Source organism: Sarcophilus harrisii, chromosome 1, assembly GCF_902635505.1.
Source record: "Sarcophilus harrisii chromosome 1, mSarHar1.11, whole genome shotgun sequence".
Taxonomy (NCBI): domain Eukaryota; kingdom Metazoa; phylum Chordata; class Mammalia; order Dasyuromorphia; family Dasyuridae; genus Sarcophilus; species Sarcophilus harrisii.
The window spans coordinates 704,978,294-704,992,095 of NC_045426.1; the positions used below are offsets into that span (position 1 = coordinate 704,978,294).

General features: G+C 63.8%; 1 protein-coding gene across 1 annotated transcript in view; it reads right to left on the reverse strand.

The window, feature by feature from the left end:
- TTC28 (tetratricopeptide repeat domain 28) overlaps nt 1-13,802 on the reverse strand; it is a 509,780-nt gene that overhangs the window by 19,079 nt on the left and 476,899 nt on the right. The window contains exons 14-15 of the mRNA XM_031948792.1: nt 7,371-7,515; nt 307-486 (exon numbers count right to left, since the gene is read on the reverse strand). Of these exons, the coding sequence (XP_031804652.1) occupies nt 307-486; nt 7,371-7,515 (325 nt within the window). The remainder of the gene's footprint in view (nt 1-306; nt 487-7,370; nt 7,516-13,802) is intronic.

Consider the following 13,802-nt stretch of genomic DNA (forward strand, 5'->3'; position numbering starts at 1 on the left):
CAGACTTCTGCAGACAAAAACGGAGCAAGCGCTTCCCTGGGAGATGGTTTCCCTTGGATCCCTGTGATCTTAGAGAGGACCCCAAAGGAGCCTTGAAGGGCAGAAAAGGGGGAGCGGGGAGCTGCAAGGAGTCCTGTGCTCCATCCCCCTGCCCCTGGGCAGCGCCACCCTCAGAGCTTTTGCCCGCTGGGAGCTGATGGCGGTTTATCCGTTGCTAATATTTGGTGTCACAAAACAGGCAAGGGGGCTGGTGGGCTGGGGGGGTTGGGGGGACTGGGGACCGGGGGGCTGGGGGTGGGGGCCTACCTTGGAGTTGGGGCTCAGGGCCCGGATGGAGGGCACTGCGATGAGGGTGAAGCGCTCATACAGATACTCGTTGGAGGAGCTCCCTTTCAGGAGGGCAAAAGGAATGAGGTACAGCTCTCCTTCCAGCACCAGGACCAGCTGCCGATGGCGCCCCACGGGCCCGCTGGAGTGCATCAGGCCCTGGGGGGAGAACAGGGGCACACAACTGAGTCGGCGGCTCCCCAGGCGCAGGGTGGCCCCCCCCCCCCCGGCATGCTCCGTGTCCCCAGTGCTCCAATGGCCATGGGCAAAGGGCCTAGACAAATCCGTCAATGGGCAAACAAAAGTGAGACACTGGGCCAGGAGTGTGAGCCGTGGATCAGCGCCAGCCCAACAGACGTGCTCAGAAGGGTTCTGTGAGGACGGGTCTGGCTGGAGGCGTTCAGCCAGGGCCGGGACTGGGCCAAAGCATCCCCACAAAATTCCTATCGGGCCGGGGGATGGGAGACAGGGGCTGGAGAGGCAGAGGACAGGGGCCGGGGCAGTCCAGAGGAAGAAGAGTTGTACGAGACAAGGAGCAGACAAGCTGGGCCCAGGGAACAAGGAGCATCCTGCCCGTGGTCTAAGCCCTCATGCTGCGATCTGAAGCCTCCCCAGCTCGAGGTGCAGAAGGGAAGGGAAAGGGAGGGAGGGTGGCAGGGCTGCGGAGGGGGCAGAGAAGGGCAGAGGCCGACCACACCTGCATGACCTCCCCAGGTCCCCCTAATCCTCTGCAGAACGTGGGTCACCCTTTGGTCCCTCTCCCAGGGAGGTTATAGGACTTAATGTTATGTAAAGCACCCTCAGAGAACAGGGGCCTGGAGATCCAAGCGGCAATGATGGCGGCCACATCTCCCCTGCTCGGACACCCCCCGGGAGTTTTCTGAAGAAGGGAGGTTTCTTTCAAAAAGCACAAGAATACGGGGCAAAGAAAGGGGAGCCAGAAAGGGCATTCAAGCCAAAGGGAGGCTGGGGACAAAGGAGAACGGGGACAGGGACATGGGGCAGCGGCAGGGGGCACAGGCACTGTGGGAAGCAGTCCTGGTGGGGGCAGGGGAGGAGCTGTTCGTCGCCTTCTCGGCCCATCCTCTGAAACAGTTTGGCCAGAGACGGAGCAGGGGTAGGAGAGGCTCCAGTCTGAGGACGGCAGGGTCAGGATCCTCTGCCATTCTGCCTCACTGGGGCTCTCGACAGTGGGTGCCTGCCTGCCCGTCCAGCCCTCTGCCACCCGGCCACCCTGGGCGCCGGCCCGCTGCATCTTGACAGGCTGGTTCCAGGTGCCTGCTGACCCCGGCCACTGGGTGCTCCGCCCATCCTCCCCCTGCGGCCCAGGTCCCACACTGTCCCCGTTTTACTGGGGGGGGGGGGGGGGGGGGGGGGGAGGGGGATTGTGGCTCTCTTCCGTCTGACTTCCTGCTCTGGGAATCTGGCTGAGGGCAATGTGACCTCGGCTAAGCCGGAGTGCCCTGTGCCCTACAGAATTTCCAGGTGAGCTGGAACCCCTACGGTCCAGGGTTTTTTCTCCTCCTTTTTCTGAGAAACAAATAAAATCATTCGGCTAATTTGCATCTTGTTTGCCTTTGGGAGCGATTTTGAGGACGAGTTTAAAACAAATGACTGTGTCCCAAGACTTTGGGGCTGACTCTCAGGCTTCCCGGCCCCCAGCTCCATCTGCGGGGCCGGATTTCTGGGCTTCAGGATGGGTAGCATCATCCAGAAAAGCTCCTCCTGCAGGGAGGTCAGAGGCCTTGGGCCTCGGGTCCAGCCTCAGTCCCTCGGTCTCTGTAATTCCCGGCAGGGGGCGACACAAGGTGGGCTCTGGCCTGCTCTGGGACAGCCTCTCTGGGCTTCCATCCAAAGGCGGGCTTGGGTCAGGGGGCTTGAGCTCAGGCAGCGAGGGGTCCCTCGCGCCGCCTCCTCACAGGGACAGACAGACCACGGGCCTTCTGGGCAGAACCCAGTGCAGCCCACAACCGGCGCCCGAGAGGGCGGAGGGGGAAGGGGAGGAGGGGTCACGGGCCTCAGTGACTTGGGCCTGGGAGGCTGTGATGCGGAGAAGATGCTGCTTGGGGCGGGCTCTGGGCCACTTGGGGCCGGGAAAAATGGCTTGTGGGGGGCGGGGAGAAATAACTGAATATCCTTATAAACTGGAAAATGTCGTGTAAACCATTTATATCAACCATTAAATTGCAAACAATCCTAATTTACTAAGACGCCGTTGCTGCCAGTGCTGGGCTGCACGAGCGCCAAACCCGTGGCCCGTGACACAAGCAAGTGTGGCCCAAACCGGATTAAAACGTAATTGGGAAATATTTAACGAAAGAAACGGAGACTCCCTAAAACAGAGACAGCCCCGCATCTCCCAACCCAGTCTCTGTGCAGCCACAGGGATCCTTATGTACAGATCGGCGGTGGCCGCTTCGATCTGGATTGACGCCGCGGCTACGCCGAAACACAGATTAATGTTTGCTGGGTGATGGGTGAAAAACCAAAGTGCTGGCGTTTGGGGCTCTCTGGTTGTCTGGATTGGGGACAAACGCGCACCAGTCGTTCTAACAGGCAAAAGATGGGCCCGCGTGGCCAGACTTTTGAGGGCGGTTGGAGCCGGTGGTGGAAAGCACTCTCCCTACTCGGAGCCCAGATGGCAGAGACCGTGGTTCCTCCCTACCGCTGGGAAGTGCGAGGGCCCTGAAACTCTCTGAGAACCCAAACACATTGGACTAGAGGGCGTCCGAGGCCCCTCCTCGCCACAACGCTCTGCCGTCCTAAGCTGGCGAGCCTTCCCAGTCAGGCTGATGCTGATACATGAAAGCCTTCGCTAGAGCAGGAGAGGGAGAATAGCCCGCTGGGCTGGCCCAGGTAAGGGGGCCGTTCTCCCACTCTCTCCCCTCTGGGGAGGCCGAGGAGCTTCGTCTCAGGCTCCGTCATCCCTTCTGGCACCGGACGGTCGGCCTGGACGTAACTGGGCTTGTTTTTTCTCTTCCTGATCCGCTCTAGAAATGCTCACAGTGCTCGGATGGTGACAGCCCTCCTCTGAATGCCACAAGAGAGGTTTTGGTTAAAAGCAGCCGACGAGGAGGCCCCTCAGTGACCCGGCCTTCTCCAGGCCATATGGCACACCTGGGACCTTGTCTCTCCAAATCCCTTTTAAAAACACACAAAATTGCTCTTTTCATCTGAAAATCCATTTAGGAGAGGACACCTTCCCTCGCTAAGGACAGATCAGAGCAACGGCTGCTCCCAAACACGGCAGGGTGGTCCCTGTGTCAGAGCCCGGCCTGGTCCCCGCTCGGGAGCCTCGTCTAACAGTCATGAGATCCAGGCTCCGGTCAGGGCCAGGGGCTCCAGACACAGGCCGGAAGCACCAACCCCATCGATGTGACTGCTTCAGATCCAGGTGAGTTAATGAGGCCTTCGAAGCCTCCGTAGTTTCGCGACTGAAACCCGAGGCTAAGTTGGGGCAGGGGGTGGTCGTGATCCCAGCCAACGCCTTCCCGGGGAGAGCCCCGCCTGTGACTTTTGTCTTTGAAGATGTGAGTGCTGAGGATGAACTGGGCCAGAAGTGGAACAAAACCAAGGTCAGGGCAATGAAGGCAGTAAATGGGAAGTGCGGGCATGAGAAATATAGCGGCGGGGCCTGGACCTTCCTCAGAGAAACGGGGCCTTGCCTCATGCCCAAAAGGCCCATGTCTCCCTCTCTTCTGGCCAGGACAAAGGCCCAGGAATGAGGGCATGTGCCCGCCACAGGGAGGGCAGGTGCTGGCGGAGAGTGCCAACCGTCCATCCCTCCCTTCTGAAGGAGGAACAACAGCCACGCTCCCCCAGCATGGGGACCAGCCTGGCCGCAGAAGGCGGAAGGGGAACGAGGAAGGCACCGAGGCCAGACTCCAGAGGGGCCTTCGGGGTCCCGGAGGTACTGGGGGGGGGTTCCCCATTCCTTTTTTGTGCTTTTCAATCATGTCTGACTTCATGGATGCTTTTGGGGTTTTCTTGGTATAGACACTGGAGTGAGGGAACTTTGCTTCTCATCCCATTTCATGGATGAGGAAACTGAGGCAAGCTGCTGAAGCTGCCCAGCTGGTTTGGACTCAGGGAAAGGTCCAGGCCTGGCACCCGTCCCTGACCCCCCCACCCCGGCTGAGGAACACCTGCCGGGTAAGGCGGGACAGCATCTTTCCTGACTTCTGTGACGCTGAGCTCTGTCCTTCACTGCCCCCAACATGCCACAGAGAGAACCCGGCTGAGAGTCGGGGTCCAAACCCTCTTGGACTGCCCATCGAACGACCACAGCGTTCCCATGAGAAATGGAAGGCTGGCCCGACCCCTCAAGGTCTCTCCCGGCTCTAGCTGCATTGTCCAGCACTCACGACCTGCAACAACAGGGCCTCTCCGGTGATCGGGGGGGTTCATCGCTGTCCGGGCACCCTGGCCCCTTGGGGACAGGCAGCCTTGGAGGGATTTCCGGCCCCTTGACCCTGCGGGCCCCCCCAGGGAAGGGACACGCTGTTGTCGTCCAGTCAGCAAAGGCCCTGGCGGGTGGAAGCAGAAGCCACGGCAGGGGGGGTCTCCCTAAGCAAAAAGCCATTCCTGGGGAAGGGGGGCCTAAGGTCAGCCCTCCGTGCCACTCCTCCCATTGTCCCTGAGCCCCCATGAGGGGCCGGACACTGGCTCCCATTGCTCAAAGCCCCCTACAAAGGGCAGAAGCTTTCTGACTATCATCCCTTACTCCCTCACGAGGGGCCGGGCAGCAGCACGGGCTCACACTGTTTGAAGCCCCCTAGAAAGGGGCAAAGCAGTGACTGAGGCGGGCCCGTGCTGCCCTCTGGTGGCCACACACTCTCTGGATGCCCGCAGGAATCAGGGATCTCGGAGTCCTCAGTGACCGCAGGGGCTCCTGGGCCCCAGGAGGCCCCTCATTCATCCTCTTTAGCCATTGGGGGTGTTCTTTGGGTTACTGACAAGCGGCCGCAGCGCCTTCGTGCTCTGTATGGTTTTCATGGGTGTCATGGGGCCGGCTGGGCTCTCAGAGGCTGAGCAGGGGGAAAGCCCAGAGCTCTCGGGGGGCTCAGCGCCCCCTTCCCAGCTGCCAGAGCGGCCCCCACAGAGCAGCCGTTCTGGGTTCAGGCTGGCCCCCATCCCTCTGGGCCTCTCCTGAGCCCCTAGAAGAGCTCAGACGCTCCAGCTCAGGGTCTTCCATGGCCTCTGTGAGCTCTTGGGGGCTGCTCCTAGAGGGCCTCTGTTCCTCAGGGCCTCGGCGCCTTCATCTGTGAGGTGCGGGGGTCGCTTCCGTGATTCCCCTCAGTGCCCCCTCCTCCGGGGCGGCTTTCAGAGCCCACGACCCGGGTCCCAGAGGAGCCCGCCTCGCCCATCCTGGCCGGCCCCGGGCCACTGTTCCACCAGGGCCCTCCTCAGCTGCAGGGAGAAGGGGCCACGGTCCCACTGCTGTGTCTCCCTCCCCTCGCTGCCACTGAGGAGTCAGCCGGGGTAAGTGGCCTTGGGAGGGTGCCTGGGGTCAGGGCCTTCTCAGGGGCTCTCAGAGACGCTGCTGGGCCTGATCCTTGGGGGGAAGAAGAGAAGAAGGAGGAGGAGGAGGAGGAGGAGAAGGAGGAGGACGACAGAGCGGGCAATAATTCCCTGAACCTGCTCTCAATGGCGGCCAGCAGGAAAAACAAGGTGAGAAACCATCTCGCCAGTTCTGGTCTCTCTTCCTCTCGGGGCAGCACGGACGTGAATCCGGATCAGTTAGGACGGCGTCAGGGAGGCCGTTCCTGGGAGAGCCTTCTCCAACCGGTCACCTGATGATAAGGGGGAGTTGCCTTAGGGAGTCCTTCTGACCACTGAGGAGTCGTCTTTGCTCTCTGCGGGCCAGGCCGGGGCTTTTGAGGTCATCGGCCGATCCCAGAGGCTCCGAGAGGACCAGAGAATACGCAAGAAGCCGGAGCAGAGACAGGATTCGGGCCTGGGCCTCCCTGGGGTCGGGACTTTTCCATGAGTCCCAAGTACCTCATGTGGGTCCCTCGTCCATTCCAGCACCAAGGCCATATTTTACAGTTTGGAAAAAGCAGAGGCCATCAGCTCACTCTTGTGCAGGGAGAACAAAGACGGGAAGGCTCGGAGGAAGCCGGGAGGTTGCTCTCTCCAGCCAGGGACGACTCTAAGACCTGCGCTGGGGGCTGCGTACCACCCGCTGATGTCAGTGCATCCCGACAGGCATCCGAGAGCCCAGCACTGGCCAGCTGCCCTCCCAGGGGCCTTGTGGGCCCCAACCCCACAGAGGCTTGTGGCAGTCACAGTTACAAGGGCCCAGGGTCCCACCAAGGAAGGGGGTGGGGGCTGTGCCAGAAAGTCACGTGGCAAAGCCAGGGGAAGCACATTCAGCCTAAGAGCAGGCGCTCTGGCCCCTCCACGAGGCGCCCGCCCAGGAGGGGAGGCGGCGTCCAGACAGTGTCAGAGAGGAGGGGACGAGAACACGGCTCCTTCCTCCGAGACTCACGGTGCAGACAACAGGAACCCCGGAAGGAAAGAGAGGGGCTGGGGGGTTCCGGGGGCTCACTCACACACGCTCACACACGCAAGCAGGTCCGGAGCTCGCAAAGAGGCCCCAAGGAAACGGCCCGCCAGTTTGGGGGATGGTCACAGCCCAGCCCTGCTCTTCCCCTTCCCACACTGGCTGTCAGACACTGATAGTGAGGGGGAGACAGTGGCGTGGGAGGGAGCAAGACGGGGACAGACATGAGGGGGGTAGGACAGAGAGGGCGAAGGGAGGGAAGGAAGGAGGGACAGAGAGAGCAGGGAGGCGGGGGAGAGAGAGAAAGAGACAGAGAGACAGAGAGAGCAGAGAGGCGGAGGGAGAGACAGAGGGAAAGAAAAAGAGAGAGAGAGAGAGAGAGAGAGAGAGAGAGAGAGAGAGACAGACAGACAGACAAGAAAAAGAGGGAGCCAGAGTCAGAGAGAAAGATTATAGAACTCCTGGTTTTCTCAGCGGTTCTCATTCCCCTGGACGCAGCCCCAGCCCCGGCTCAGTGGTCAGCGCCGCAGCCACTTACCCCTTCCATGGGCGCTATGAGCAGGTCGTACAGAGCCCGAAGCGGGGGCTTGCTGAGGGAGCTGGGCCTTCTGGGAAGCGAGGATGTCCCATCCTTAATGGGCGACACGGTGTTGCTGAACAAGCTGGTCATGCTGTGGCAGCTCCTGCAGAGAGAGGGGACGAGGGATTACTTGGGGCCTGGATGGGCACCCCTGGAGGGGGAGGGGTCAGGCTTGGGCCGGGGGCGCAGGGTGAGCTCCCCATTCGCCTTCCAGAGTGGTGACCACTGACACAGTGCGGGGTGGACCAGCTGCAGACGCAGGCGTGGCCTGTGCAGTTTTCCTACATAATTGGTCGTCCCTGTTCAAGGGACTTAATTGCTCCTCGTGTGGTGGAATCGTGCGCAGGCCTGCAGGAGGGCGGGGATTCTGGCCCATGGATGGCACCGGGCTCAGAGAGCAAAGGGGATGCTGAGGGGGAGGGGGCGCCGGCCAGCAGGGGAGGGGGTGAGGCCAGGGCTGGGCCCAGGGCAGCTCAGGGCTTTGGAGCGGGCCAGTGTGGCCCAGTGAGCTGCTTGCTGCCCAAGTAATCTGTCCAGGGCAGTAATTGCTGCCCAGGCCAATGGTGGTGCCCGCCCTCAGCTGTGCCAGGGACATGCCCGTAATGTTCACTTGCCCGGCTTTGGATGGCATTGCCCACATGGCGGGGGCTCGCTGCCTGACCCAGGCTGCCTCAGGGTTGGCAAAGGCGGCTGAATGGCCGGTAGTTTACCCCCCTCCCCAGGCTGATGCACCTGGGGGTTCTCTCCGTGGGCACACATCCAGCTCTGGTGCCGGGTGGGCAGTGTCCATGGGCCCAGTCACTACCAATTACCAAGTCAGGTCCCTCGCCTGGGAACAAGTGACTGCCCATGACCCTGTCGTGTCGCTTCTCGGACATCAGGGTCAGTGAGGCGCATGTGCCCCAGGGACGTTCCCGCCTGCTGCCAGATCCACGGCCTGCAGGTGACAGGCCTGGGCCGGGCTTGGCAGATCCACGGCCTGCAGGTGACAGGCCTGGGCCGGGCTTGGCAGATGGGTAGCGGGTGCCTTCCGGGCGGATGCCGTGGGGAGGGCGGCCCCGCTCTCCTGCTTCCCGGGGCACTCATGTCAGACACAAGGCAAGGGTGTCCTAGAAAATGAGGGGCAACGAAATGCCGGCTGGAAGCCATTTTCACGGCTATGTGAGTCGACCTCATTTGATCACACGAACCCCCCCCCCCCCCCACAGGCTCTCCAAAGGATGCACAGTTCCTCCACGAAGGACTTCACGCAGACAAATGGCCCGGGGCCATCCCCTCTCACCGGCCACAAGCTCCCTCAGGGAGATGCTCCCTAACGCAGGGGTCACTCTCCATATATTCCTGTGCCGCGTTGGCCACGTGGTGGCTCCCAAAGCCACAGAACGCTTGGGGCCTGGGGCCTGACGGGCAGAGGTCCTGACGCGAGGGCCGCCCGGCAGCAGGGCCAGGGATGCCCACCTCTCCGCCGCAGGCCTGGCTGGGGACAGGGTGGGCCCTTGCATGTGTCTCTCCTCAGGCTTTGGGAGCCTCTGGGAGAAGGGCACGTCCCCATACCATTAACAACGTAATTTCTCACTCCCAATTCTTGTGCCAAGGCCGAGGGCGAGGCAATCACAGCTTCTCTGCTTGGCTGGGCCGTCAAAAGGGGAATCACAAGGAAGAGGCTTCGGGGGGCCCAACAAAGCCCAAGCTCCCAGCAGCCCCAGGGGCAGGGGCAGGGGAGGGACCGGTGACCTCTGTCTCCTCCATCCTCAGTCTCTATCCCCCGCCAGCCTCCACGTGCTCAGCAGGGATGTGGCTGCCCAACAGTCATGGAGGCCCCTGCCAGTCTGTGCGCACCTCATTACCTCCAGTGGAACCGAGAGGGACCTTCCATCAAAGTGAATCTGAAGGACAGGAGCCGGGGGTGGGGGTGGGGCTTTCTTAGTGGAGGGGTAAGTGGAAGGAGGCCAGTGCTCCGTGGGGAGGCGGGTGCTGCCCTCACCTGGCAATGCAGGCAAAACTCAGGAGGTTGGTGGCTGTTCAGGCCTTAGGGGTCAATGAGGTCACTCCCCTGCACGGGGCCTTCATCCCTGCTCAGCATGCCCAACAAGAGGCCTCTGCTGGGAAACCTTTACAAGTAACAGGCTTGGGGGCAAACACAAACCACTGCTGCTTCCTCCAGACCCAACACGGCCCTCCCCATCCTAGGAAGCCGCCCCCAAATTGTATCCAGGTGGTTCCTCTCGGCTGACCACAAGAGGCGCCTCTCACCCCGCAAGAACTTCCTGCAGGGTCTTCCTGGGGATTTGGGGCCCGCGTCCTCTCTGCGCAGTTTTCAGTTTTCACAGTCTGAGGCCCCGGAGACGAGTCCTGCCGGGGCCTTCCGCAGCGGGTCCTGAGGAAGGCAGACCCGGCTTTCGCCCCGAGGGCGGCTGCAGGGCCCGCTCTGCACTGGGAGACTTCCTGCGCCACTTCCTCTTGCTTCCGGCCCCCAAAGAGGGTTTGGATCCAGGCTTGTTTAATCCGTTGTCACGGTGGCTTTCCAGAAAAGGCGGCGGCGTCTGGGCTTGTGGGACCATTTCCCATCTCAGGCAAGGCTTCCCCCAGACCCCCGAAGCTCGCTCGGGAGGTGCCGACTGCAAGCAAGGGAAGGCCCGGACGGGCCCGCAGGCCCAGAATCGGGGAGAGAACGCCGGGCCAGAAAGCCTCGAGTCCAAATCCAACCTCAGTCACCGACTAGCTGTGTGACCCTGGGCCCGTCCCTTCACTCTGTCTGCCTCAGTTTCCTCGGCTGTAAAATGAGCAGGAGAAAGCCGTGGCAAGCCCCTCCCTAACGGGGTCACAAGGAGCTGCTGGGGGCCGAATGGCAGAGGCGAAGGAGGATTGTTTCCACCTTCTTGGCCGCGCGGCCCTGCCAGCCCCTTACCCCTCTCTGGGCCCTGGTTTGTCCCCCCGCAGAATGGGAGCTGGGCTAGGACTCTGGGGCCTCTTCCAGCTCTGGAACCCTGCCTTCTGGGAGTCTCCGGCCCCTCACAGCTGGAAGGCTCCAAGTGCTGGGCCAGGCCAGCGCTAGCAGCAGGACCGGCGGGAGGCAGGCCGGGCGCAGTCAGAGAACTCGGCTCCACCCCTCACCAGCGCACGGCCCGCCCTCCGAGATTGCTCCGGCGCGCGTGCGTGACGGACGCCGCGGGCCTCGCTGCGCCCCCGTGAGGAACCTGGCGTGGAGGGGCCTCTGCTCCCTGCGCTCTGGGCCCTGAGGAGGGGCTCTTAGCCTGGGGTCCGGCAGCCGAAGGGGAAGAGGAGGTTGGGTATCGTGATGCAGCCTGGTGGGTTTCCTTCCCTGCTCCTTCATCTTGTGCGTCCGGAAACACCGTCCTAAGCAGGGACCAAGAGGCCTGACCCGTTATCAGAGGGGCCCAGGCTCAAGGAAGGCGAAAACTGCGCCTGCTAAGAGATCCCTAAGCGCTGAGGCTCAGTCTTCCCCAGCGGTTGGGCCCTTTGCGGTCCGGGCGCCCCGACGGTCCGGGCCCGTGGGTGCTGGGGCCTTGGCCGGAGCGGCGCTCGGGGCCTCAGCTCTCCCGGCGGTGACCCGGGGCCGCCATCCCCCCCTCCCCCCCCCCTCCCCCTCCCGCGGCCTGACTGAGAGCCATCCCGGGCGCAGAGAAAGGGGCCGGCGGGGGCCTGACCTGTGACCCCGGGCGGACTGCTGCCCCCGATGACCCGGGACGTAGGGGGGCGCCCGCGGGCACCGCCCGGGGCCGCTCCTGGGGGGAGGGGGGCGGGGCTGATACGGCCTCAGGTTTGGGTCCTTGTTGGGAAGCTTCCGGACCGAGCTTGGGGCGCAGGCGCAGAAGCGGCGCCCCCCGCCGGGCTCCCGCGCCGAGGCCGTCTTTTCTGGGGGGCCGCGGCACCGCCCCCCGCCCCCCATTTCTGTCCCCAGGCTTCCCTGGATGCTGGGCCGCCTGAGCACTTGCTTCCTCGCTCCCGGCCCAGCAGGTGGCGCCAGAGGGCCGCGGCTACTCGAGCCTGACAGTTTCTGGCTGAACTTGACGGCTGGAAGCGCAGCAGCCGGGGAGGGGGCGGGGCTCCCTCCTCCCGCCGCGCCTCCAGGGGGCGCCCCGGCGTCCGCAGCACGCTGGCGTCCGGGGCAAGGCCGCCCCCTCCCTTCCCGGAGAAAAGGCGGCTTCGGGCCGAGCCTCCTGCACGTGGCCGGATGCCCCACGGGAGAAGGGGGGCGGGGAGGGGGCAGCCGGCCTGGCCCGGTGCGGGGGGAAGGGGGCGGGGCGCGGGCCCGGACTTTAATTTCCCTCACGGCCGCAGGTCCGGCGAGGGCCGCCCCAGAGCCCCGGAGACGCCCCCCCCAGCCTCAGCAATGGGACGTAGGGCAGGCGCGCAGGGGAGGCCCCGCTCCCGTTTCAGAGCCCGCCGGGAGCCCCAGGCCCCGAGTCGTGCAGAAGCCCCCGCGCCCCTCGGCCACGGCCCCATCCGAGCGAGCCCGGATCCTCTCCGCCTCCTGTCTAACAGGCTGCAGGGCAGGAGCCCACAGACACAGACGGACGCTGGGTGCAGTGGAGCCGCCCCCCGTCCCTCCCCCGCCTCTCAGCCCCCGGCTCTCAGCCCCCCTCCCCCTCCCCGGCTCTCAGGCTCTCGGCCCCCCCTCTCCCCCTCCCCCCGGCTCTCGGACCCCGGCTCTCGGCCCCCCCCGCTCTCGGCCCCCCCTCTCCCCCTCCCCCCGGCTCTCGGACCCCGGCTCTCGGCTCCCGGCCGGACGCCCCCTGCCCGGCCTTCTGGGCACCTCTGACCTCCCAGTCCGGGGCACCTGGGATCTCGGCACGGGCCCGCCCGGCTCCAGGGACAGCAGTGGCCGCTAGAGGGCCCAGGGCTCGGGTTCCCCTTCCTCCCCAGGCGGGCCAGGCTCCCACCATGCCGGCTCCTTGCCTCAGTGAGGGCCCAACTCAGTCACCGCGGGGCGGGCAATCCGACTCCATCTTCCTCCCAGCGGACTTCATGCAAGGTCCTGTAGGGCCCCGCGGGGCTCAGGACTGGCCGGGGTCTCCTTCCCTTCCCCCGGGCTCCTGAGGGACCTCCCGGGAGGCCGACGAGTGGGGGGAGCCGTGGATTCGGAACCAGAGACCTCGATGGCGCTCCTGGCCCTCGGCTGCCCGGCTGGGCCTGGTGTAGGAGAGGCGAGCTGCGCCTGGTGGTCGCGCGGCCCCGGGGTTTGGGGGTCTGGGTGCTGGCGGCCCCGGGTTTTCCATTTCTTTCCTTTAGACCCACCTTGTGCCGGGGGCATTCTGACCCACCCGGGGGCTTGGACGCACATTCTGCCCCTGCCGAGGGCGGGCCGACGTCTTGCTTTAAGCAGGTCTCGGCGCTGCCGGGTCTTAGGACGGTGAGAGAAAAGTAAAGTGGCGAAACCCGTTCTGTTCCCGCGGTCGGAGCAGCCTTTCTGGGGGACCCTCCTCACAGGCTTTGGCAAAAGGACCATTCCTTCCCCTTGAAGCCTCGGATGGGGGGCTTCAGCCCCGGAAATGGGGGTGGCAGATGCCAATTACCCATGGATCCTCCTGCCCGGTGCCCGTGGGAAGTGCAGGCCCCTTCTCTGGCGGGGCTCCAGCTTGTGCAGGACAGAAGGGGCCCGGGGGTGGGCTGGAGCCGGTCTCGCCCACCCCTCCGGCTCAGTCTTCTGGGCCCTGCTGTGCCAGTGGGCACCAAATGCCACCTGTGGTCCTGGGACGGTGGCGCGCTCCACAGGAAGCGCTCCACTGGGCTATTATGTCGGCTCTCGCAGTGATTCTGTCCGTTATAATTAGCTCTTTGCTTTCCCAGGAAAACCAAAGATTATGCAAAGTGGCAGAGGGGGCCGTGCCCCGGGAGCCGCCTGAAAGCCAAGCCTTGATTCGAAATCCAGGGCACTCCGGCTCCCCCAGGGACGGCCAGCGCTCACGGGGTCACACACGCCCAGCTGGGATGCACTCAGAGCCAGCGGGGATGGGGAGGGGGGGCGGGCAGCGCGGCTGCACAGGACGCCTGCCCAGGGCCAAAAGCCCGTGGTCACAGCAGCTGTCGGGGAGAGGGGCCTGATGCTCCCAGGGGTCAAGGCTGGCATGGCACCTGCCCTTCTTGTCCTGCTGCGTAGCCCAGTGGGAAGTACCCCAGTGTGGCAACGGGCTGGGGCCTTGTCTGAAGTGCCCCCGGCCCCCACTCTCACACACACACACACACACACGCAAACTCTAGGGTCACCCACCCAACTGCAGCCACGCTCGGAGAGAGACCTTCTTCATTCACTTTGTTTTTCCATGGGGACGGTCAAGCCAACCTCTTCATCAAAGAGGTCATATAAGACGAGAACCTAATAAAGGTGGCAGCCCCGTCTCATTTGTGTTAGAGATGGCAAAGAGATAC